The sequence below is a fragment of the Macrobrachium nipponense genome, chromosome 24 (genome assembly GCF_015104395.2).
Source record: "Macrobrachium nipponense isolate FS-2020 chromosome 24, ASM1510439v2, whole genome shotgun sequence".
Lineage (NCBI taxonomy): Eukaryota > Metazoa > Arthropoda > Malacostraca > Decapoda > Palaemonidae > Macrobrachium > Macrobrachium nipponense.
In genome coordinates this window covers 2,381,365-2,406,850 of record NC_061091.1, presented here as the reverse complement: position 1 = coordinate 2,406,850, position 25,486 = coordinate 2,381,365, and the positions used below count along the sequence as shown (strand labels likewise).

At 40.2% G+C, this 25,486-nt stretch overlaps 1 protein-coding gene across 1 annotated transcript in view; it reads right to left on the bottom strand.

Annotated features, from left to right (window-relative positions):
* Window positions 1-301: 301 nt before the first annotated feature.
* Window positions 302-25,486, bottom strand: part of LOC135205683 (uncharacterized) — a 46,433-nt gene continuing 21,248 nt past the window's right edge. Inside the window, 7 exon segments of the mRNA XM_064236598.1 lie at window positions 302-506; window positions 539-862; window positions 988-1,275; window positions 1,277-2,530; window positions 2,670-2,678; window positions 10,561-10,772; window positions 11,382-11,681. Coding sequence (XP_064092668.1) covers window positions 318-506; window positions 539-862; window positions 988-1,275; window positions 1,277-2,530; window positions 2,670-2,678; window positions 10,561-10,772; window positions 11,382-11,681 — 2,576 coding nt within the window. The 3' untranslated portion in view covers window positions 302-317.

Sequence of the window (25,486 nt, the reverse complement as noted above, 5' to 3'; positions counted from 1 at the left end):
AGTGTTAATGTGAAGACGTCGAAAAAGTTTCGCCATATTTGCGCAGGAATGAACTTTGTTAGAGGATGGTAGACTGTAACAACTTAAGATACTATTTACAGTAGAGTGAATTATATATATTTTTTACATGGTACTATCTTGACAACTATACAACATCTATTATTACGCGCAGAAACTATTTCCAGATTGGCATCTTAGCACCATCCTAAGTACTCACAAATAAATATAAGCACAGGCTTCTTCCCTACAGCCAGGCTCCCAAGCTACAAAGACGGGAAAATTTGGCACGCAGGTGGGCCTACTAATTATATACATATTTATTCGGTTGACCTGTTGATAGTAACGGATCCAGTGGCCTCGTAGCGGTGGACTGCGGGCGTGAAATGGGAGATCACGTTTGAAACACTCTCCGGCGACTTCACAGAAACAGTACGCGAGAGAGATACTTGTGATGGTTTACGGGGAGCTGGGGCTGTGGCTGGAGCTGGAGCTGGGGCTACTGGTTTTGGGAGCATCGATGGATTTTAGCTCTAATGGGATCAGCTGGATTAAAGTGGGAAATTACGCTGGAAGCTCTTTCGGGGGTTTTGATAGAAACTGTGCGGGAGAGAGATAATTGGGACTCGGCCTGTGGTGCCGGGGCTTGGACCTGTACTGGAGCTCTTACGATGGCAGGTTGAGGAGCCTGAACAACAGGTTCTTGAACTATCAGACGTCTTGGTGTTTGAGATTCTTGGTTGATAACGACAGATCCAGTTGCTTCATATCTGTGGTCAGCAGGAGTGAAATGAGAGATTACACTGGAAACTCTTTCGGGGCGGGGGTTTTTACTGAGACAGTACGTGACAGTGATGACTGGGCCCTAGATGATGAGGAGATTGACTTTGCATTAGATGAAATGGGCTGCTGCAATTGGTTGACTGTGGGCATGGGGCAGGGGCAGGGGCAGGGGCAGGGGCAGGGGCAGGTTCAGATCTAGGGGCAGATACAGGAGCGGGGATTGCTGGTTGTGGTGATCTTACCACAAATGTACAACAGATTTTTGTGATCCAGAGAACCGCTGTTTATGGCAACGGATCCCGTAGCCTCATACCTGTGGTCAGCTGGTGTGAAGTGGGAGATAACGCTGGATTGTCTCTCAGGGGTTTTCACCGAGACTGTACGTCTTAGAGATTTTTCATCGGAAGAAAATGATTGCTTTTTCTGTGACACAGATTTTACAACTACTGGAGCCACTCTTTCGGGTGCTTGAACTGCAATTTTTGCGGATTTGAGGGGGTGCAACAGCAGGAACCACTCTTGCTGCACCAGCAGATCTTGAACCTTGATTGATATGAACAGATCCAGTGGCTTCATACCTGTGATCTGCTGGGGTAAAATGTGATATTACGCTTGAAACTCTCTCTGGAGTTTTGATTGATACAGTTCTACTAAGAGAAGATTGGGATCCCGAGGAAACTGCTTGAGATACTGGAAGCTGTACTAAGGATAATGCAGGGGCAGGAGCAGCTGGCACAGAAACAAATGATGCTTGTGATGATTTTGATGATGCTGAAGAGGAGGATTTTTGGTTAATGTTTACACTCCCAGTGGCTTCAAACCTGTGATCGGCTGGTAAGAAATGGAGACACACTGGATTGTCTCTCAGGGGTTTTGATTGAGACAGTGCGAGACAATGGACTGGAATAGCTTGATGAACTGGCAGTGAAGAGGCTTTTTTTTGCTGGGAATGAGCTTGATGAACTGGCAGGTGAAGAGGCTTTGCTGGATGCCTTGATGATCCAGAGGCCTGCTGGGATGAGCTTGATGATCCAGAGGCCTGCTGGGATGAACTTGAACTAGAGGATTGAAACTCAGCAGAACCGAAATCTTGTGCCCTTGATTCTTCAGAAGATGCTTGGTTGATTGTCACTCTTCCTGTTGCATCGAAACGGTGCTCATTGGGGGTAAAGTGGGATATCACGGAAGACACCCTCTCTGGAGTCTTAATTGAAACTGTTCTAGAAAGGGATGACTGGGAAGATCTTGAACCAGAACTGCCAGATGCGCTTGATTGTTCAGAGGCCGCAGCTGATGAACTGGATGCTGACGAAGACAAAGAATGAGACGAGCTTAATCTTTGGCTGCTTGCTCCTGATGCAAAAATGCTCTTGGCAGAGCCAGAGGAGCTTGAGCCCTGGCTCTGTGACCTTGAAGAGGAAGAGTGAGATGAACCAGAGTCACGGATGACAGAAGAGCCATTGACGTGTGCTTCGGGTCCCATTGACATCGACATTGACATTGCTGGCACGGACCCGGACGATGATGACCTTTCAGTTTTCAGTGCTTCAGCAAAGGAATCAGCAAACAAGGCAGCTGAATTCTGGTCGAAGTTCATTGCTGTGGATTCAACGAATTGGTTGTTGACCCCTGAAACAGCAAAGTCGGAAAACCTGGTGATTCCCTTGTTGGAGAACACTGTGGCAGGAGCGAAGATGTCGGCCTTAGTTTTCTTCATAGCGATGCCTGAATCCCTGCGGGTAACTGTGACCTGTAATCAGTACAGAGGGTTAGTTAGACAATAACAGAAATTTCTACCAGATTACTATTGACATAGCTTAGGTTCAGAAAAAATAACTTTTATCACCAAGATTTTAATGAAAAAAAAAAAAACTTCAATAACTACATACCAATAGTCTCTGAAAGAAAAAAGGAAGAGATTTCGTTTGACAAATTTTGTCCTTTGCAAAATTTTACCTCCTGTTGGTAATTGACGGAGATATGAGTCATTAAATTCTTAAAAATGAAAGTAATGCGTAGTCGAATTTAAGATGCTTATTTAAGATGCTGCATTATGTTTTCTGGATTTTATAAGTTGAATTTTAGGATTTTTTAGAAATTAGACCTTGAACGATAAGGATTAGTTCTGGTGCAAAGAAATGTTATCATCTCCAGTGAGCCTTTTACCAAATGCATTATACTCTTGGAGCTTTGATATATGCATAGCAGGTTATACATAGATCAACATATACACATACTGCGTTCACACAGTAACACACACACACACACACACACACCCACACACACACACACACACACATATATATTATATATATATATATATATATATATATATATATATATATATATTGTTATATTTTATCTACATAACTTTCTCCATCATCATAAACTCAATATAACAAAGAAAATAATAATAATAATAATAATAATAATACAATAATATAATAAAATAATAATAATAATAATAATAATAATAATAATATCCTTTATTTCGGTTCAGGGCCATATACAATCAACATACAAAATACACAGTAACATACACAATCTAGATATATGAGTCAACATGATAGGAAAAATTAGTAATTGGCACTTTCCACAAATAGCTGAGGGAGCATAAAAGATAGTAATCATAATACTGGTAATAGTAATAATATTGGTGAGAAAAAAATGCATTGAGTTATACCATTAGTGCACAAATTATATAGCTTAAATTTCAACTAGAGACCGTAGGTGGTTACAGTAGTCTGGTCCAGAGGTCTAAATACATAAATTGAATGTATGTGAAAAAAAAAAACCTTTAACTTGATAGTAATCACAGAAATAATGAAAAAATAAAATATCAGCAATAAAGATAATAATGACAAAATCTGCAGAATGACATCTTGCTAATACAGAGATTAAGTCACTTTAGGGGTAACAAAGGCCTCATTTTCCCATAAAATAAAATGAAAGGAAGAAATTCTCTAAAAGAAAAAGCCGACCCGACCGAAATTACTCCCACTACAGTTATTAGTTCCTTTACCCATTTCATATAAGGAATAATTATTTATTACAACTTTCTATTTCTATATATATATTTGATATCGATTTCTGTGGTAATAAATGTTTGGTTAACCGCCTGGTAGCGGTTCAAAACCCCTTGAGACATGACGCTTCTTTTTGGAGGAATTGGAAGGGGTTGGGGGTTGAGGGGGGCGACGGATAGTTTAGGTTGTTTATCTGAGGTCCTCCCCCCTCCCCCCCTTCAGTTAGGCCGTCCAGTGTTTTCTTTCGTTTTCGTTCTCCTCAACCCAATAAAAACCTGGGTTCTTGTTAAGGTCCCCAACTTTCGCTAGATATATACCTACAGTGTTATAAGTGTAATCAAGCATTTTCCGATAAGTAAAGGTCAAATTCATTTATAGTGTCATAATCAGTCAGAAAATCAATGTTAACAGGTAAGTTTTTATCTATCAAACGTTTGTCAAACACTGGCATTTTTAGTGATCGTATTACGTAAAAATGCACAAATGCAAAATTCCCAGCATCTAAAGTGTAGTAGCATCTCTGAGCAGTTTCAAAATCGTCAGAACATGATCTCTAGTTCCTTTTAGCACCCTAGGGTTGGTAGTGCCGTCACTGCACCTCACGGGTACACTGTAGGCAATTACTAAAGGCTCACGACAGAGTCCCTTCTATGGCCCCTAGCTGCAACCCTTTTTTCATTCCTTTTACTGTACCTCCACTCATATTATTTTTCTTCCATCTTGCATACCATCCTCTCCTAACAATTATTTCATAGCGCAAATGCTTTGAGGTTTTCCTCCTGTTTATACCTTTTCAACCTATGTACTGTCAGTTTCCTTTCTAGGGCTGAATGACCTCATAGGTCCCAGTGCTTGGCCTCTGCCTAGCCTATGTATTCCATTCCATTCCAGTTCCCATGGACTTTTTTTCGAGGTTCAATGAACACAGCGAGAGTGGACTGAAGTTTTATATTATTACTGAATCTTATGAAGTCTGGTTGCCACTACGGGAACATATAATTGTAGAAAGCTTTTAGAGTTTCTCGTAATCAGGGTTGGCAATGATTGAATCAAACTGATTTAATCAAGTGATTAAATCATTGATTTTTTTCATTTAAAAAATCATGTTTTTTATTATTATTTCTTTTTAATTTGAAAGCAAACAAATTGAAAATATGGTTTGGAGGTTAATAAAATCTTAAGCATAACTGTGCTGCATCTATTTATTTTGATAAAAAAAGAAAATTGCAAGTACTACATACTTTAGGCCAGAACGGGAAACCTTAAAGAGTGAATCAATAGTAATTCCGTCATAAAATACATTTTCAGGATTAAATGGATTGATAAACATCTAACAAATAAAAAACCAAAAAATGAATCACTCTTTTTTATTTTTTAATTTTTTAAAACTTTTTTATTTAAAAAAAAAATCACCAATCACACTAGATTATTTTGCTTACTCAGGGAGTTAACTTACAAACTACTTTGTTGTTCTTGTTTTGGAGGTGTTAGGAAAAGTCCGCGGAAAAGCCTAAAAAGGTCTGAAAAGGGTGTTTTGCGTTTGAGTTAAAGATACAGGAATTTTAGGATGGGACATTTATGATTTATTTATTAGAATGAAAGTGTGTAAAATAAATAATGTACTGTTAAACAGTATAGAACAATTATTTCTATTAAAATGTAGCGTATTTATTTTAATTTTCGTCGGCGAAACAAGGCGCTACTAGAACTTAGATTTTTTAGCACGAGCCTCAAGCAAGATGGAGGTCGGATCACGCCTTGTACTATTATACACTCAGAAACCCGTTTTCCTCTCGGAAACGTCAATTGGAACGAAATAAATCATATGGAAATTAAAAAATACTGCTCGAACAACTGCCATCCCTTTGAAGGTCTCTTCCCTTTTGTTGTTAAATTGCTTCAGATTTTATTCTTGTTAGAATTTTGTATTGAAGAGACGGACCGTAACTATTTTTTTTTTGGGGGGGGGGGGGGGGGGGGGGTGGGGGGGGGGGGGGGGGTGGATTTTGGAATAGTTTAATTTTGTTGAGGACTCATGAAAGGAGAGCTTTGTTGTGAACGTATTTGAAGCGGAATTTCATTTCACGAATTTGTCTGGGGGAATTTCGCTGTTATTTTGTGAGTTCCTGCTGCGAAGGAGACAAGACACAAATAACATTTCCATTTATTGTAAAGGAAAATTTTTTTTCTGAATTCATTTTTTTTCAATTTCTTTTTCCTTTTTCCATACTCACTTAACCATTTTGTGATTTGTAATGGAAAATTTTTTTTCTGAATTAATTTGGTTTAATTTCTTCCTTTTTTCTACTAGACTCACTTAACCATTTTGTGGAGTTGTAATGGAAAAAAGAATTTTTGTAATTTTTTTCAATTTTCCCTCCTTTTTCCTCCTTTTTCCCCCACTTAGCCCCCTAATTCACTTAACCTTTTTGCAGATTTGTAATGGAAATTTTTTTTCTTTGTTAATTTTTTTTAATTTCTTCCTTTTTTCTTCTAAACTCACTTAACCATTTTGTGGATTTGTCATGGGAAAGTTTTATTCTTTGTTATTTTTTTTATTTTCTCCTTTTTTCCAGTAAACTCACTTAACCATTTTGTGGATTTGTAATGGAAAAGTTTTTTCTTTGTTAAATTTTTGAAAATATTCTCCCTTTTACCAGTAAACTTACTTAACCATTTGTGGATTTGTCATGGAAAAGTTTTTTTCTTTGTTAACTTTTTTTATTTTCTGCTTTTTTTCCCCCCCCCCCCCCCCCCAGTAACCTACTCAACCATTTTGTGGATTTGCAATGAAAATTTTTTTTCTTTATTCATGTTTTAAAATTTTCTCGTTTTTTTCGAGTAAACTCTCTTAACCATTTTGTGGATTTGTCATGGAAAAGTTTTAATCTTTGTTAATTTTCTTTCAATTTTCTCCTTTTTTCCAATAAACTCACTTAACCAGTTTGTGGACTTGTAATGGAAAAGATTTTCTTTGTTAATCTTTAAAAAATGTTCTCCCTTTTACCAGCAAACTCACTTAACCATTTGTGGAACGTGGCTCAGACAGACTTTTAAAAGTTTTCAGGGTATTAGATAACCCTGTGTTTATTAAAAGCTATTGAGGTTCAATTAACTCGCCAGAAAAGTTTCAAGAGCGGCTTCCATCTCCTCTCCTTACATTTCATTGAGCAATGATACCAGACTTCCATTATTTTGGGGTTTGGGGGCTGTTGGGTGGGGGGCATGGGGGGCATCTTCAGAACTTCTTAAAAAGAAAACACAAAATTCCTTCTGCACGATTGTGAGAGTTGATGAAATCTACACAACCGTCTTGATTCGTAAACGAATTTGCGAAAACTTTATTTTAGTTTCATGTAAAAGAAAACTATTATAAATACGGCTAATTGTCTCTCCATTCCGCACGTTTTCTGTCCGCTCTCATATCTTAAGGACTACTGAGGCTAGAGGGCTGCAAATTGGTATGTTGATCATGCACCCTCCAGTCACCAAACATACCAAATTGCAGCCCTCTAACCTCAGTGGTTTGAATTATATTTAATGTTAAGGTTAGCCATGCCTGAAAGTTTCATGCACCGCGGCTGAGAGTTTCATATAGCATTATACGCGGTACAGAAAACTCGATTGCATTTTTGACTCGCTTTAATCAATGTTAGCTATGAGTTATTTGAAGATATCGTAATGGAGATTAGTATGCAAAGCTTCTAGAGTATTTCAGGAAGATATACTAAGAAAAATGTATCTAATTTTCATGAATTATTTGATTTAAGTGTTTAGTATGGTATTCCATCTTTTTTGAAGTGGATTATTTCATTTCCGCTATGAACGTATTAAATTGACTGCCTTGCTTATAATGAGAATTAGTTAGTTATTCTGTTTCAGTGAAAAAAAAAAATTCTTTTTTAGCCATCTGACAAATCCAGAAATAATTACATGATTCTATCAGGGAAAAATGAGAACTCATTATATGAATTTTTCACTAGGATAACAAATTAAACGGTAGGAGAGAGAGAGAGAGAGAGAGAGAGAGAGAGAGAGAGAGAGAGAGAGAGAGAGAGAGACTTCATTTGTATAAGTGCAACGACTTTAATAACTGTGTATCAAAAGAGATGGACAACAGGCCCGTAACCAGACTTTTTTTTTATGGACCTTTTCTTCTATAAATATCATTGCATATATAGGTATATATCACATTCCTATTATCACTCTTGTATTTACCACCATTAAAGAATGATGTTAATGTTTAATAACAAAATTTATAAAAAAAAGAAGACTTGCTAAATGTTAATGCACTATTCTTCTATTGCTTAACGTGAATGATGGAGAAACACAATTTTGATACGCACATATAGTTCTTTATTAGATCCAAGACGTTAACATCGATATGGTTATATTGTTAGGCGTTTATACATGTAGACTTGACGTATAGCGTAACTTTGAAGTGATGTGATGTGATGTGATGTGGTTCAATTACTATGGATAAATGAAAAAGAAATCAACGTATGAATAATATGCTAATTTATACAAAATTATTAAGTTAGATAACTAAGACTGATAGAAACAATATGCAAAACTTAATTAAGTAAATTATGCATGTATAACGGCTCATTGCAAAAAGCTAATACACAAAGTCAATATAATTAAGGCTCATATAAAGGCATACGTTATATACCATGTAGGCTTACAAATGGGAAAAAGATGAATCCGCTATTCTAAAACAGTACAATAGGCGTTTACTTACAATTGTGTTCCTATAACAAACGGTCCAAATATTCCTCAGTAAATACCAACTTTCGTTATATTCGTTATATCCGTTCTGTATGAAATCTCTTTTTAAACTGATAAGTTTCCTCATTTGTTTACAGGAAGACACTGTCGATTACCAAAAAGTTCACGTGACCGAGAACTATGCGTAAATTAGCTAAAACAACCCAACACCAAGTAAACCATTATTATGGCCGAGCGTAGACTCGAACCAGCAAACTACCACACAGCAAACCTTAACATTAACCATCGCGATAACTAGACAACACGAACATTATTTACAGTTGATCGTTGGGCATCAACACTAAAAAAACAAATACCAAAAGATTGTTTTATTTATGACTTCGTAAGTACAATTCAGTGAAAAGGTTAGTCACAGAAGATATGGACTTCCAGAATTTTTTTTTTGGTGGGGAGGGGCGTTCGACCCCCCCCCCCCCCCCCCCCCCCGCCCCCTTCCTCGATACAGGCCTGGACGAAGATGGAGAGAAAGATGGGAATTTGGCAGTAGAGAAATAGTGATTCCCGGAAGGTGCTCTTACAAGACGTGTTTTCCAGGAACCAGTGTATTCCTAAAAAGGTCTATAAATCAGAGTAGGAATCGGACATCCATTGAGGATTGATGGATGGGTAACTTTTGTAGAGGGAATTGTATGAATTGACGACACATCCGGCCACTATATCAATCAATACAGAACCCCATCTTTGTCTCTGACACTTGGAACTTGAAATTCGCCTCCCCATATGGGGGTTATTGCCGTCAGTGCACCTTGCACGGTGGACTGTAGGCGTTACTTCAGGTTCTGTGCAGCGTCCCTTCGCCCCTAGCTGCAACCCTTTTATTCCCTTTACCGTACTTCCGTTCATATTCTCTTTCTTCCACTTTACTTTCCAACATCTCCTAAAGTTGATTCATATGCAACTGCTTTGAGGTTATCCTCCTGTGACACCTTTGAAATATTTCTACTATCTATTTACCTTTCAGCGCTGAATGACCTCATAGGTCCCAGCACTTGGCATAAGACCTAAATTTTATACTCCATTCCCTTGGTGCTAACTTGGGGACGGTACTTAATGTCCTAAAGGTCAAACTTGCTTCTGGGCCTTCTTATGTTACCGGCATTTTACATGGCATAAATATACTTATAGATTTTCAAAAACTCCTGTATGAGAAAATGCCTCTATTCATCAGCTTGTGACGCCAGTTTCAATAATCACAATTCTATCAGTTATTCGTCAGTGTGTTTGCAATCTCACATGAGAGTTTTGACTGAAACGTAATCAGGGCTAATCACATTTTTTTAACAGTTAAACATAAAAGGGCCCAAGTAGTTTTGACTAAAATGTAATCAGGTCTAATTATATTGTTTTTTTACAGTTAAACATAAAAGGGCCCAAATATTTGATCTGGTATTAGGTAGCTTATGATTAAAAGTAAAAAAAGTTAGCTGACGTTCATGGTTTCCCAAGATGGAAATTTACAATCAAGGATGAAAGACAAAGTGAAGGCTTGGGACTTTAATAAGGAAGGATTATTGCAGCCGTTATCTTTGATGACTGCGTGCCTGTGTAATATTCTCTCTCTCTCTCTCTCTCTCTCTCTCTCTCTCTCTCTCTCTCTCTCTCTCTCTCTCTCTCTCATACCCAAAGATATTTTTCCTCAAATTCTTATATATTTTGAGGTATCGTCGACTTTTAAAAGTAATGCCCGTAAGAGATCATATTATGCATTATATGATCAATCGAATGATAGATATTTGTATATATACCGACAATGTTTCCCCAATATATTCATCATATGATATATACTAATAAAGTTCCCTGTATTCTATGATGTTTTTATGGCTGACATACACTGTAAGTTTCTCATAGAAATTAGAGTATATTAATGGATGTAAGTGTAAAGTTTTATCTTATTTAGGTAAAATGCAATACATCTTTACCTCCAGTCCTCTCTAACGTGGGTATTGTAGAGGCAAGGCCGGGATACCCAAGAGCTCTCGCTACCTGAACTGTGGGTTATCGGCAGAGTCGAGATCTTTGACCCGTCTTTTATCTGGAAGGTCAAACGTTCCTTGCCCTGGGAGTAATCCTCCCTGGAACGCTGGAACGCTGGATTCCACTGATGACTGGCTGGTCTTCGTAATATCTTCTTGATGGAAGTAATTGGTTGTTGCCTCTTATCAAGAATAAGGTGGTGACCTTGTGGCGAAATATTTACGATGCTGGAGGCCCTGAAGAGGTCCCTTAGCTGCAACCTCCTTTATTCCTTTTATTGTACCTCCTTTCATATTCCCTCTCTTCCGTCTGATTTTCCACCCTTCAGAGTACAACTGCTTTGAGATTTTTTTTTTTTTTTAGGTTTCTCGTTGGACGAGTCGGTTACGTGCTCGACTACCGATCTCAGGTACGGGTTCGATTCCCCGGGCCTCTGCCAACAGGGAATCAGAGGAATTTATTTCTGGTGATAGAAATTCATTTCTCGATGTGGTTCGGAGCCCACAATAAGCTGTGGGTCCCGTTGCTAAGTAACCAATTGGTTCCTAGCCACGTGAAAAATATCTAATCCTTCTGGGCAGCCCTTGGAGAGCTGTTAATTAATCAGCTCGTGGTGGTCTGGTTAAACTAAGATATACTTAACTTTTTCTTTCCTGTTTCGCCTTTGAAAAAAAAACCCCCCACTCTAAGGCCCCAGCGATTGGGTCTTTGGGCTAAATTCTATATTCTATTGTATTCTGGAATGCTGAAGGGAAAAACAGTGCTGAATTCTGGAATTCATGGGTTTCCGAATATTCCTCTTCGTCCCCTTACGAAATGTCATCCACTTTCTGGCTCCCTCTTCCTTGATGGGCATAAACTCGAAGAAATGGGGCTGTGCGCTCCCTTTCCGCCCCCTTTTCATATCTCGTTTCCTGCAGCTTTGGTCTGTAATGACATCAGTTCTGTCTGTTGTGTCTCTTCGGAAAGAAGAAGAAATGATTGATGGCAAATCGTCCTGTTTTCCGTTTTCTGTGAATTTATACCCTAAAGAAGCAGTAGTAGATCTGTTCTCTCCCTCTGTTTTGGGTCCTGGTTTATTTTGGGACGTCAAGTCTGCCGTCTTTTCGTCCTCTTCAAGCCAGAATAATAGACTTAAGTCAAGTTAAGCAACATTGGGGCTGGTCAGTAGTTGGATGGGTGACCGCTCTCCTCGGCGTTGATTCCTTGGGAAAGGATCTTTACCATAATTTCCTCAGTCTACTCAGCTGTAAATGAGTACCTATCCCTGATGGGGTAGGGTCCAGCTATGGGTTAAATAGCAAAACTCAGCAATGATGGAAAGAAATGAAGGAATAAACGACGACGTAAATGGAACCTCTGGCAACAGAGGAGCTTCGTCCGGCAACCAGGTATTCAACCCAATTGAAGGGGAAGATGGTCAGGTACTTGGAGGTCGTCATCCAGCAACTGATCACCACAACGACAATAATCAACAGCCTGAGATTGGAGCTACAGAGGCAAAAAGGAAGAAATGGACAAGAGAAGAAAATAAGGAAATATGGAGATGCTACATCAGAAACAACCGCGATGGAGAGAGGATATAGAAGAAGAGTGGTCAACATCTGGAATGAGAGGAATAAACACACCCCCCAATCAGAGCAGAGGCTGGCAGACCAAGTAAGGAACATAAAGAAAAAGAACTGGCTCTCCCCAACAGAAAGAGAAGAACTGGAAAGGGAAATGTCACACGACAACGATTACACGAAGACGAACTGAGAGACGATGCCACAGAAGACGACAGGGAGGATGAGGTATCAAACAACGACACACGAAGAAACACCGACGAAGTAACAGAGAGGACGGAATGGGTAGAAAAGATCAGACAATGGATGGAGCCAGATACAGAGAGAACAAAGATCCCCTCCATGAAAAGCCTACAACACCAAGAAATTAGGGAGAAAACAAGTGAGGTCAATGAAATAATGGGCATGATACAGACCACCAGTATCACAGAAACAAATAACTTGACATATGCAGGAGCAAGATTAGTAGCAGAACTGATGGGGATTCGAACCCCAACACCACCAGCAAAGAACCAACACGAAACCAAAACAGCAACCTCCTTGAAAAGGCGCCTGAAAAGCAAATCATGGTGATGAGATCTGACTTGAGTAAACTGAAAGAGATGGCAGAAAAAAGCTAAGAAGCAAGAAACAAGGGAGGAACTCAACGAGAAATACAAAGTACAAGAGGGGACTAAACAGCACCATAGAAGATGTAAAACAGAGGCTTAAGGCCAAAGCACATAAGATCCAACGGTACATGAACAGGAATAAGGGATACCACAGAACAAACTATTCGGAACCAACCAGAAAAAAACTATACAGCCAACTAAGAGGGGAAGACAACCACCCAGAAATTCCTGAAGCCGAACCAAGTAAGAGACTCTGGGAAAACATATGGAGCAATCCGGTATCACACAACAAACATGCAACATGGCTCCAGGAAGTCAGGGAAGAAGAAACAGGGAGAATAAAACAAAGATTCACAGACATCACGACAGACACAGTCAGACACCAACTAAAGAAATGCCAAACTGGCAAAGCCCAGGTCCCGATGAAGTCCATGGATACTGGCTCAAAAACTTCAAGGCCCTACACCCACGAATGGCAGAACAACTCCAGCATTGTATCTCAAATCACGAAGCACCCAAATGGATGACCACAGGAAGAACATCCTTAGTACAAAAAGACAAGAGTAAGGGAATATAGCCAGTAACTACAGGCCTATCATGGCCTACCAATAATGTGGAAGTTACTAACAGGTATCATCAGTGAAGGCTATACAACTACCTAGAGAGAGAACAAACACCATCCCCCACCAACATAAAAGCTGCAGAAGGAAAATGTAGGGGCACAAAAGACCAGCTCCTGATAGACAAAATGGTAATGAAGAAACAGTAGGAGAAGGAAAACCAACCAAGCATGGCATGGATAGACTATAAGAAAGCCTTCGACATGATACCACACACATGCTAATAGAATGCCTGAAAATATATGGGGCAGAGGAAAATACCATCAGCTTCCTCAAAAATACAATGCGCAACTGGAATACAATACTTACAAGCTCTGGAATAAGACTAGCAAGAGGTTAATATCAGGAGAGGGATCTTCCAGGGCGACTCACTGTCCCCACTACTCTTCGTAGTAGCCATGATTCAGATGACAAAAGTACTACAGAAGATGGATGCCGGATACCAACTCAAGAAAAGAGGCAACAGAATCAACCATCTGATGTTCATGGACGACATCAAGCTGTATGGTAAGAGCATCAAGGAAATAGATACCTAACTCCAGACTGTAAGGATTGTATCTGGGGACATCAGGATGGAGTTTGGAATAGAAAAATGCGCCTTAGTCAACATACAAAAAGGCAAAGTAACGAGAACTGAAGGGATACAAAGCTACCAGATGGGAGCACATCAAACACATAGATGAGACAGGATACAAATACCTGGGAATAATGGAAGGAGGGGATATAAAACACCAGAGATGAAGGACACAATCAGGAAAGAATATATGCAGAGACTCAAGGCGATACTCAAGTCAAAACTCAACGCCGGAAATATGATAAAAGCCATAAACACATGGGTCAGTGCCAGTAATCAGATACAGCGCAGGAATAGTCGAATGACGAAGGCAGAACTCCGCAGCATAGAGTCAGAAAACCAGGAAACATATGACAATACACAAAGCACTACACCCAAGAGCAAATACGGACAGACTATACATAACACGAAAGGAAGGAGGGAGAGGACTACTAAGTATAGAGGACTGCGTTAACATCGAAAACAGAGCACTGGGGCAATATCTAAAAACCAGTGAAGACGAGTGGCTAAAGAGTGCATGGGGAAGAGGACTAATAAAAAAGTAGACGAACACCCAGAAATATACAGAGACAGGAGAAAGATAGAAGAAACAGAGGACTGGCACAACAAACCAATGCACGGACAATACATGAGAACAGACTAAGAACTAGCCAGCCATGACAATTGGCAATGGCTACAGAGGGGAGAGCTAAAGAAGGAAACTGAAGGAATGATAACAGCGGCAAGATCAGGCCCCTAAGAACCAGATATGTTCAAAGTACGATAGACGGAAATAACATCTCTCCCATGTAGGAAGTGCAATACGAAAAAATGAAACCATAAACCACATAGCAAGTGAATGCCCGGCACTTGCACAGAACCAGTACAAAAAGAGGCATGATTCAGTGGCAAAAGCCCTCCACTGGAGCCTGTGCAAGAAACATCAGCTACCTTGCAGTAATAAGTGGTACGAGCACCAACCTGAGGGAGTGATAGAAAACGATCAGGCAAAGATCCTCTGGGACTATGGTATCAGAACGGATAGGGTGATACGTGCAAACAGACCAGACGTTGACGTTGATTGACAAATTCAAGAAGAAAGTATCACTCATTGATGTCGCAATACCATAGGACACCAGAAGTTGAAGAAAGAAAGAGAGGGAAAAATGGATAAGTATCAAGATCTGAAAATAAGAAATAAGAATGGATAATGGGATATGCCAGTGGAAATCGTACGCCCATAATCATGAGGAGTCACTAGGCACCGATCCCAAGATCCCTGAAAAGGAATCTAGACAAAAACTAGAGGATGGAAGTAGCTCCAGGACTCATGCAGAAGAGTGTGATCCTAGAAACGGCACACATAGTAAGAAGAGTGATGGACTCCTAAGGAGGCAGGATGCAACCCGGAACCCCACACTATAAATACCACCCAGTCGAATTGGAGGACTGTGATAGACAAAAAAAAAAAAAAAGAAAAAAAAAAAAAAAAAAAAAAAAAAAAAAAAAATAATAATAATAATAATAATGCGCTTAGTCAACATACAAAAAGGCAAAGTAACGAGAACTGAAGGGATAAAGCTACCAGATGGGAGCAACATCAACACATAGATGAGACAGGATACAAATACCTGGGAATAATGGAAGGAGGGGATATAAAACACAAAGAGATGAAGGACACGATCAGGAAAGAATATATGCAGAGACTCAAGGCGATACTCAAGTCAAAACTCAAACGCCGGAAATATGATAAAAGCCATAAACACAATGGGCAGTGCCAGTAATCAGATACAGCGCAGGAATAGTGGAATGGACGAAGGCAGAACTCCGCAGCAGAGATTAGAAAACCAGGAACATATGACAATATACAAAGCACTACACCCAAGAGCAACAAATACGGACAGACTATATATAACAACGAAAGGAAGGAGGGCGAGGACTACTAAGTATAGAGGACTGCGTCAACATCGAGAACAGAGCACTGGGGCAATATCTGAAAACCAGTGAAGACGAGTGGCTAAAGAGTGCATGGGAAGAAGGAGTAATAAGAGTAGACGAAGACCCAGAAATATACAGAGACAGGACAATGACAGACAGAACAGAGGACTGGCACAACAAACCAATGCACGGACAATACATGAGACAGACTAAAGAACTAGCCAGCGATGACACATGGCAATGGATACAGAGGGGAGAGCTAAAGAAGGAAACTGAAGGAATGATAACAGCGGCACAGATCAGGCCCTAAGAACCAGATATGTTCAAAAGAACGATAGACGGGGGGAATAACATCTCTCCCATATGTAGGAAGTGCAATACGAAAAATAAAACCATAAACCACATAGCAAGCGAATGTCCGGCACTTGCACAGAACCAGTACAAAAAGAGGCATGATTCAGTTGGCAAAAGCCCTCCACTGGAGCCTATGCAAGAAACATCAGCTACCTTGCAGTAATAAGTGGTACGAACCACCAACCTGAAGGAGTGATAGAAAACGATCAGGCAAAGATCCTCTGGGACTATGGTATCAGAACAGATAGGGTGATACGTGCAAATAGACCAGACGTGACGTTGTTGATTAAATCAAGAAGAAAGTATCACTCATTGATGTCGCAATACCATAGGACAGCAGAGTTGAAGAGAAAGAGAGAGAAAATGGATAAGTATCAAGATCTGAAAATAGAAATAAGAAGGATGGGGATAATGCCTGGTGGAATCGTACCCATAATCATAGGAGCACTAGGCACAATCCCAAGATCCCTGAAAAAAAGGACTCTAGAAAAACTAGAGGCTGAAGTAGCTCCAGGACTCATGCAGAAGAGTGGTGATCCTAGAAGCGGCGCACATAGTAAGAAAAGTGAATGGACTTCTAAAGGAGGCAGGATGCAACCCGGAACCCCACACTATAGATACCACCCAGTCGAATTGGAGGACTGTGATAGAGCAAAAAAAAAAAAAAAAAAAAAAAAAAAAAAAAAAAAAAAAAAACATATATATATATATATATATATATATATATATATATATATATATATATATATATAATAATAATAATAATAATAATAATAATAAGGGAAATGTCACACGACAACGAATTACACGAAGACGAACTGAGAGACGATGCCACAGAAGACGACAGGGAGGATGAAGTATCAAACAACGACACACGAAGAAACACCGACGAAGTAACAGAGAGGACAGAATGGGTAGAAAAGATTAGACAATGGATGGAGCCAGATACAGAGAGATCAAAGATCCCTCCATGAAAGCTACAACACCAAGAAATTAAGGGAGGAAAACAAGTGAGGGTCATGAAATAATGGGCCTAATACACACCACCAGTATCACAGAAACAAATAACTTGACATATGCAGGAGCAAGATTAGTAGCAGAACTGATGGGGATTCGAACACCAACACCACCGTCACACCCAACCCAACAGAAACCAAAACAGCAACCTCCTTGAAAAGGCGCCTGGAAAAGCAAATAATGGTGATGAGATCTGACTTGAGTAAACTGAAAGAGATGGCAGAAAAAGGCTAAGAAGCAAGAAAAAACAAGGAACTCAACGAGAAATACAATGTACAAGAGAGTGGACTAAAACAACACAATAGAAGATGTAAAACAGAGGCTTAAGGCCAAAGCACATAAGATCCAAAGGTACATGACAGGAATAAGGGATACCAACAGAACAAACTATTCGGAACTAACCAGAAAAGACTATACAGCCAACTAAGAGGGGAAGAGAACCACCCAGAAATTCCTGAAGCCGAACCAAGTAAGAGACTCTGGGAAAACATATGGAGCAATCCGGTACCACACAACAAACATGCAACATGGCTCCAGGAAGTCAAGGAAGAAGAACAGGGAGAATAAACAAGATTCACAGACATCACGACAGACACAGTCAGACACCAACTAAAGAAAATGCGCAACTGGAATGCCCCAGGTCCCGATGAGTCCATGGGATACTGGCTCAAAAACTCAAGGCCTACACCCACGAATGGCAGAACAACTCCAGCATTGTATCTCAAATCACCAAGCACCCAAATGGATGACCACAGGAAGAACATCCTTAGTACAAAAGACAAGAGTAAGGGAAATATAGCCAGTAACTACAGACCTATCACCTGCCTACCAATAATGTGGAAGTTACTAACAGGTATCATCAGTGAAAGGCTATACAACTACCTAGAGGAGACAAACACCATCCCCTACCAACAGAAAGGCTGCAGAAGGAAGTGTAGGGCACAAAAGACCAGCTCCTGATAGACAAAATGATAATGAAGAACAGTAGGAGGAGGAAGAAAACCAACCTTAGCATGGCATGGATAGACTATAAGAAAGCCTTCGACATGATACCACACACATGGCTAATAGAATGCCTGAAAATATATGGGGCAGAGGAAATACCATCAGCTTCCTCAAAAATACATGCGCAACTGGAATTCAATACTTACAAGCTCTGGAATAAGACTAGCAGAGGTTAATATCAGGAGAGGGATCTTCCAGGGCGACTCACTGTCCCCACTACTCTTCGTAGTAGCCATGATTCCCATGACAAAAGTACTACAGAAGATGGATGCCGGGTACCAACTCAAGAAAAGAGGCAACAAAATCAACCATCTGATGTTCATGGACGACATCAAGCTGTATGGTAAGAGCATCAAGGAAATAGATACCCTAATCCAGACTGTAAGGATTGTATCTGGGGGACATCAGGATGGAGTTTGGAATAGAAAAATGCGCCTTAGTCAACATACAAAAAAGGCAAAGTAACGAGAACTGAAGGGATAAAGCTACCAGATGGCAGCAACATCAAACACATAGATGAGACAGGATACAAATACCTGGGAATAATGGAAGGAGGAGATATAAAACACCAAGAGATGAAGGACACGATCAGAAAGAATATATGCAGAGACTCAAGGCGATACTCAAGTCAAAACTCAACGCCGGAAATTATTGATAGAAAAGCCTATAAACACATGGGCAGTGCCAGTAATCAGATACAGCGCAGGAATAGTGGAGTGGACGAAGGACAGACTCCGCAGCATAGATCAGAAAACCAGGAAACAAATGACAATACACAAAGCACTACACCCAAGAGCAAATACGGACAGACGATTACATAACACGATAGGAAGGAGGGAGAGGACTACTAAGTATAGAGGACTGCGTCAACATCGAAAACAGAGCACTGGGGCAATATCTGAAAGCCATGAAGACGAGTGGCTAAGAGTGCATGGGAAGAGACTAATAAATAAGAAGAAACCCAGAAATATACAGAGACAGGAGAAACAACAGAAAGAACAGAAGACTGCACAACAAACCAATGCACGGACAATACATGAGACAGACTAAAGAACTAGCCAGCGATGACACATGGCAATGGATACAGAGGGGAGAGCTCAAGAAGGAAACTGAAGGAATGATAACAGCGGCACAAGATCAGGCCCTAAGAACCAGATATGTTCAAAGTTACGATAGACGGAAAAAACATCTCTCCCCATATGTAGGAAGTGCAATACGAAAATGAACCATAAAACCACATAGCAAGTGAATGCCCGGCACTTGCACAGAACCAGTATAAAAAGAGGCATGACTTCAGTGGCAAAAGCCCTCCACTGGAGCCTGTGCAAGATACATCAGCTACTTGCAGTAATAAGTGGTACGAGCACACCAACCTGAAGGAGTGATTGAAAACGATCAGGCAAAGATCCTCTGGGACTATGGTATCAGAACGGATAGGGTGATACGTGCAAACAGACCAGACGTGACGTTGATTGACAAAGTCAAGAAGAAAGTATCACTCATTGATGTCGCAATACCATGGGACACCAGAGTTGAAGAGAAAAAAAGGGAAAAAATGGATAAGTATCAAGATCTGAAAATAGAAAAATAAGAAGGATATGGGATATGCAGTGGAAAATCGTACCCATAATCATAGGAGCACTAGGCACGATCCCAAGATCCCTGAAAAGGAATCTAGACAAACTAGAGGCTGAAGTAGCTCCAGGACTGATGCAGAAGAGTGTGATCCTAGAAACGGCACACATAGTAAGAAAAGTGATGGACTCCTAAGGAGGCAGGATGCAACTCGGAACCCACACTATAAATACCACCCAGTCGAATTGGAGGACTGTGATAGAGCACAAAAAAAAAAAAAAAATAATAATAATAATAATAATAATATTTTGTTAAAGAGCATGGCAGCATCAGTGGAATTGGTTTTATATAGGTTTCTTTCTCAATTCTCATTATTTTCTTCTCGTCAGGGCTGAGCGAAAATAAGAAGAAGATTGAAAAAACCATATATAAAGTCAGTTCCACTGATGCTGCCATCCCCTTTAGCAAAATATGTTTGACAGAGGGTCTCCTACCTTCAAATAATAATAATAATAATATAATAATAATAATAATAATAATAATAATAATAATAATAATAATAATAATAATATTTTGTTTAAAGAGCATGGCAGCATCAGTGGAATTGGTTTTATATAGGTTCTTTCTCAATTCTCATTAGATCTGACTTTGAGTAAACTGAAAGAGATGGCAGAAAAAAGGCTAAGAAGCAAGAAAATAAGGGAGGAACTCAACGAGAAAATACAAAGTACAAGAGAGGGGACTACACAACACAAATAGAAGATGTAAAAACAGAGGCTTAAGGCCAAAGCACACAAGATCCAACGGTACATGAACAGGAATAAGGGATACCAACAGAACAAACTATTCGGAACCAACCAGAAAAGACTATACAGCCAACTAAGAGGGGAGGACAACCACCCAGAAATTCCTGAAGCCGAACCAAGTAGAAAGACTCTGGGAAAACATATGGAGCAATCCAGTATCACACAACAAAAACATGCAACATGGCTCCAGGAAGTCAAGTAAGAAGAAACAGGGAGAATAAAACAAAGATTCACAGACATCACGACAGACACAGTCAAACACCACTAAAGAAAATGCCAAACTGGAAAAAAGCCCCAGGTCCCGATGAAGTCCATGGATACTGGCAAAAACAAAAACTTCAAGGCCCTACACCCATGAATAGCAGAACAACTCCAGCATTGTATCTCAAATCACGAAGCACCCAAATGGATGACCACAGGAAGAACATCCTTAGTACAAAAAGACAAGAGTAAGGGAAATATAGCCAGTAATACAGGCTATCACCTGCCTACCAATAATGTGGAAGTTACTAACAGGTATCATCATGAAAGGCTATACATACCTAGAGGAGACAAACACCATCCCCCACCACAGAAAGGCTGCAGAAGGAAGTGTAGGGGCACAAAAGACCAGCTCCTGATAGACAAAATGGTAATGAAGAACAGTAGGAGAAGGAAAACCAACCTAAGCATGGCATGGATAGACTATAAGAAAGCCTTCGACATGATACCACACACATGGCTAATAGAATGCCTGAAAATATATGGGGCAGAGGAAAATACAATCAGCTTCCTCAAAAATACAATGCGCAACTGGAATACAATACTTACAAGCTCTGGAATAAGACTAGCAGAGGTTAATATCAGGAGAGGGATCTTCAGGGCGACTCACTGTCCCCACTACTCTTTCGTAGTAGCCATGATTCCCATGACAAAAGTACTACAGAAGATGGATGCCGGGTACCAACTCAAGAAAAGAGGCAACAAAATCAACCATCTGATGTTCATGGACGATATCAAGCTGTATGGTAAGAGCATCAAGGAAATAGATACCCTAATTCCTAATCCGACTGTAAGGATTGTATCTGGGGACATCAGGATGGAGTTTTGGAATAGAAAAAATGCGCCTTAGTCAACATACAAAAAGGCAAAGTAACGAGAACTGAAGGGATAAAGCTACCAGGTGGGAGCAACATCAAACACATAGATGAGACAGGATACAAATACCTGGGAATAAAATGGAAGGAGGAGATATAAAACACCAAGAGATGAAGGACACGATCAGGAAAGAATATATGCAGAGACTCAAGGCGATACTCAAGTCAAAACTCAACGCCGGAATATGATAAAAGCCATAAACACATGGGCAGTGCCGTAATCAGATACAGCGCAGGAATAGTGGAATGGACGAAGGCAGAACTCCGCAGCATAGATCAGAAAACCAGGAAACAAACTGACAATACAACAAAGCACTACACCCAAGAGCAAATACGGACAGACTATACATAACACGAAAGGAAGGAGGGAGAGGACTACTAAGTATAGAGGACTGCGTCAACATCGAAAACAGAGCACTGGGGCAATATCTGAAAACCAGTGAAGACGAGTGGCTAAAGAGTGCATGGAGAAGAAGGACTAATAAAAGTAGACGAAGACCCAGAAATGTACAGAGACAGGAGAAAGAGAAAGAACAGAGGACTGGCACAACAAACCAATGCACGGACAATACATGAGACAGACTAAAGAACTAGCCAGTGATGACACATGGCAATGGCTACAGAGGGAGAGCTAAAGAAGGAAACTGAAGGAATGATAACAGCGGCACAAGATCAGGCCCTAAGAACCAGATATGTTCAAAGTACGATAGACGGAAATAACATCTCTCCCATATGTAGGAAGTGCAATACGAAAAATGAAAAAAAGCCCTCCACTGGAGCCTGTGCAAGAAACATCAGCTACCTTGCAGTAATAATTGGTACGAGCACCAACCTAAAGAGTGATAGAAAACGACCGGCAAAGATCCTCTGGGACTATGGTATCAGAACGGATAGGGTGATACGTGCAAACAGACCAGACCTGACGTTGATTGACAAGTCAAGAAGAAAGTATCACTCATTGATGTTGCAATACCATGGGACACCAGAGTTGAAGAGAAAGAGAGGGAAAAAAATGGATAAGTATCAAGATCTGAAAATAGAAATAAGAAGGATATGGGATATGCCAGTGGAAATCGTACCCATAATCATAAGGAGCACTAGGCACGATCCCAAGATCCCTGAAAAGGAATCTAGAAAAACTAGAGGCTGAAGTAGCTCCAGGACTGATGCAGAAGAGTGTGATCCTAGAAACGGCACACATAGTAAGAAAAGTGATGGACTCCTAAGGAGGCAGGATGCAACCCGGAACCCACACTATAAATACCACCCAGTCGAATTGGAGGACTGTGATAGAGCAAAAAAAAAAAAAAAAAAAAAAAAAAAAAAAAAAAAAAAAAAACAATAATAATAATATAATAGAATAGCTGTTTCAACGACATTTAATTTTATATAGAATCTTCTCAATTCTTCTTATTATCTTTTTCTTGTCAGTATCTAGCTGTGTTTTAAGTTTCCTAAGGACATGTAAAGATTTTCATTTGTCTTAGGTTTATTCCTATAACGTGTCGACACGACAGCGCACAGGCAGTCTTCTATGAGAGTTTACAGTAAAGTGAATTAAGATACGTTTTACAAGTATTTATAATCAGTGAAAATGTCTCCTTCACTACAGAAAGTGATAAAATTAGCCTCATAATTTATTACAAAAACATGAAAACCAGCCAGCTGCTTCATTAGAAACAACCCGGCGCCCCCAAGAAACGTCTTTGAGAGAAGGAGTGTCATCTACGAATTCACATGCTCGGTGGATGGATTGCCACCATTCTTATATCGGGATGACCACCACCGACTCTCCAAGCGTCTCTCTTGCCACCTTCAAGAAGGGGCCATTTTCATTTACTATAGGGAAAAACATAACAGGAGACCAGAAAGAGCTGAGCTTATAACGAACATACAAATTATTGACCATGCACCGGACCGGAAACGCCTACGTTATCTTGAAGCATTACAAATACTAGAGAAAAAACCGACTATCAACACGGTAAAAGAAACAGAATTTCTTCCCACCATCATAAGAAGAAATAGCACAAGAAACCAACCGACTCTGTATACCGCCACGAGAGAGGGAGAGGAGAGATCGAGGGGAGAGACAGAGAGAGAGAGAGAGAGAGAGAGAGAGAGAGACACAGAGAGAGAGAGAGAGAAGAGAAAGAGAGAGAGAGAGAGAGGAACAAGCGAAAGAGAAAGAGAAGAGAGAGAGAGGAACAGGCAGAGAGAGAAAGAGAGAGAGTGAGAAGGAGCGAACGAGAAAGAGAGAGAGGAACTTGCAGAAAGAGAGAGAGGAACTTGCAGAGAGAGAAAGAGAGAGAGTAAGAGAGAGAAAGAGAGGAAGAAGCAGAGAGAGAAACCTGAGAGAACGAGCGGAAGAAGATATTTAACTGCACAGCCTGCCGCCCAAGAGGTGGGTATCCCAACCCAACCACCCAACCGACGCTAATAACTCTGTCCAGACCACGGAGATCTGAACGCCTCAGGGAGAGATTTCGTTACCATCCAACGACCAATTAAAATCCCTGCCCACCGACCCGGCCACCGATTGTACGCGACCTTGCATGCTATAAATACTTGTAAAACGTATCTTAATTCACTTACTGTAAACTCTCATAGATGACTGCCTGTGCGCTGTCGACACGTTTAGAAGAATAAACCTAAGACAAATGAAAATCTTTACATGTCATTAGGAAACTTAAACACCAGCTACATGCTGACGAGAAAAAGATAATAAGAAGAATTGAGAAGATTCTATATAAATTAAATGCCGTTGAAACAGCTATTGTATTCAATGCTACTACCCTCAGAGAAGGCCTCCTTCCTAATAATAATAATAATAATAATAATAATAATAATAATAATAATAATAATAATAATAATAAAAAATCCCTGCCCACCGACCCGCCCACCGATTGTACGCGACCTTGCATGCTATAAATACTTGTAAAACGTATCTTAATGTGTGGCGCCGTGGAGTAGTGGGTTAGGTCCTCAATGGACTTAAGTCAAGTTAAGGCAACATTGGGGCTGGTCAGTCGTTGGATGGGTGACCGCGCTCTCCTCGGCGTTGATTCCTTGGGAAAGGATCTTTACATAATTTCCTCAGTCTACTCAGCTGTAATGAGTACCTATCCCTGATGGGGTAGGGTCCAGCTATGGGTTAAATAGCAAAAACTCAGCAATGATGGAAAGAAATGAAGAATAAACGACAACGACGTAAATGGAACCTCTGGCACAGAGGAGCTTCGTCCGGCAACCAGGTATTCACCCAATTGAAGGGGAAGACGGTCAGGTACTTGGAGGTCGTCATCCAGCAACTGATCACCACAACGAAAGTAATCAACAGCCTGAGATTGGAGCTACAGAAGCAAAAAGGAAGAAATGGACAAGAGTAGAAAATAAGGAAATAGGATGGAAGATGCTACATCAGAAGCAACCTGACGAGAGAGGATATAGAAGAAGATTGGTCAACATCTGGAATGAGAGGAATAACAACACCCCCCAAACAGAGCAGAGGCTGGCAGACCAAGTAAGGAACATAAAGAAAAAGAACTGGCTCTCCCCAACAGAAAGAGAAGAACTGGAAAGGGAAATGCCACACGACAACGAAAATTACACGAAGACGAACTGAGAGACGATGCCACAGAAGACGACAGGGAGGGATGAGGCATCAAACAACGACACACGAAGAAACACCGACGAAGGTAACAGAGAGGACGGGAATGGTAGAAAAAAAAAAATTAGACA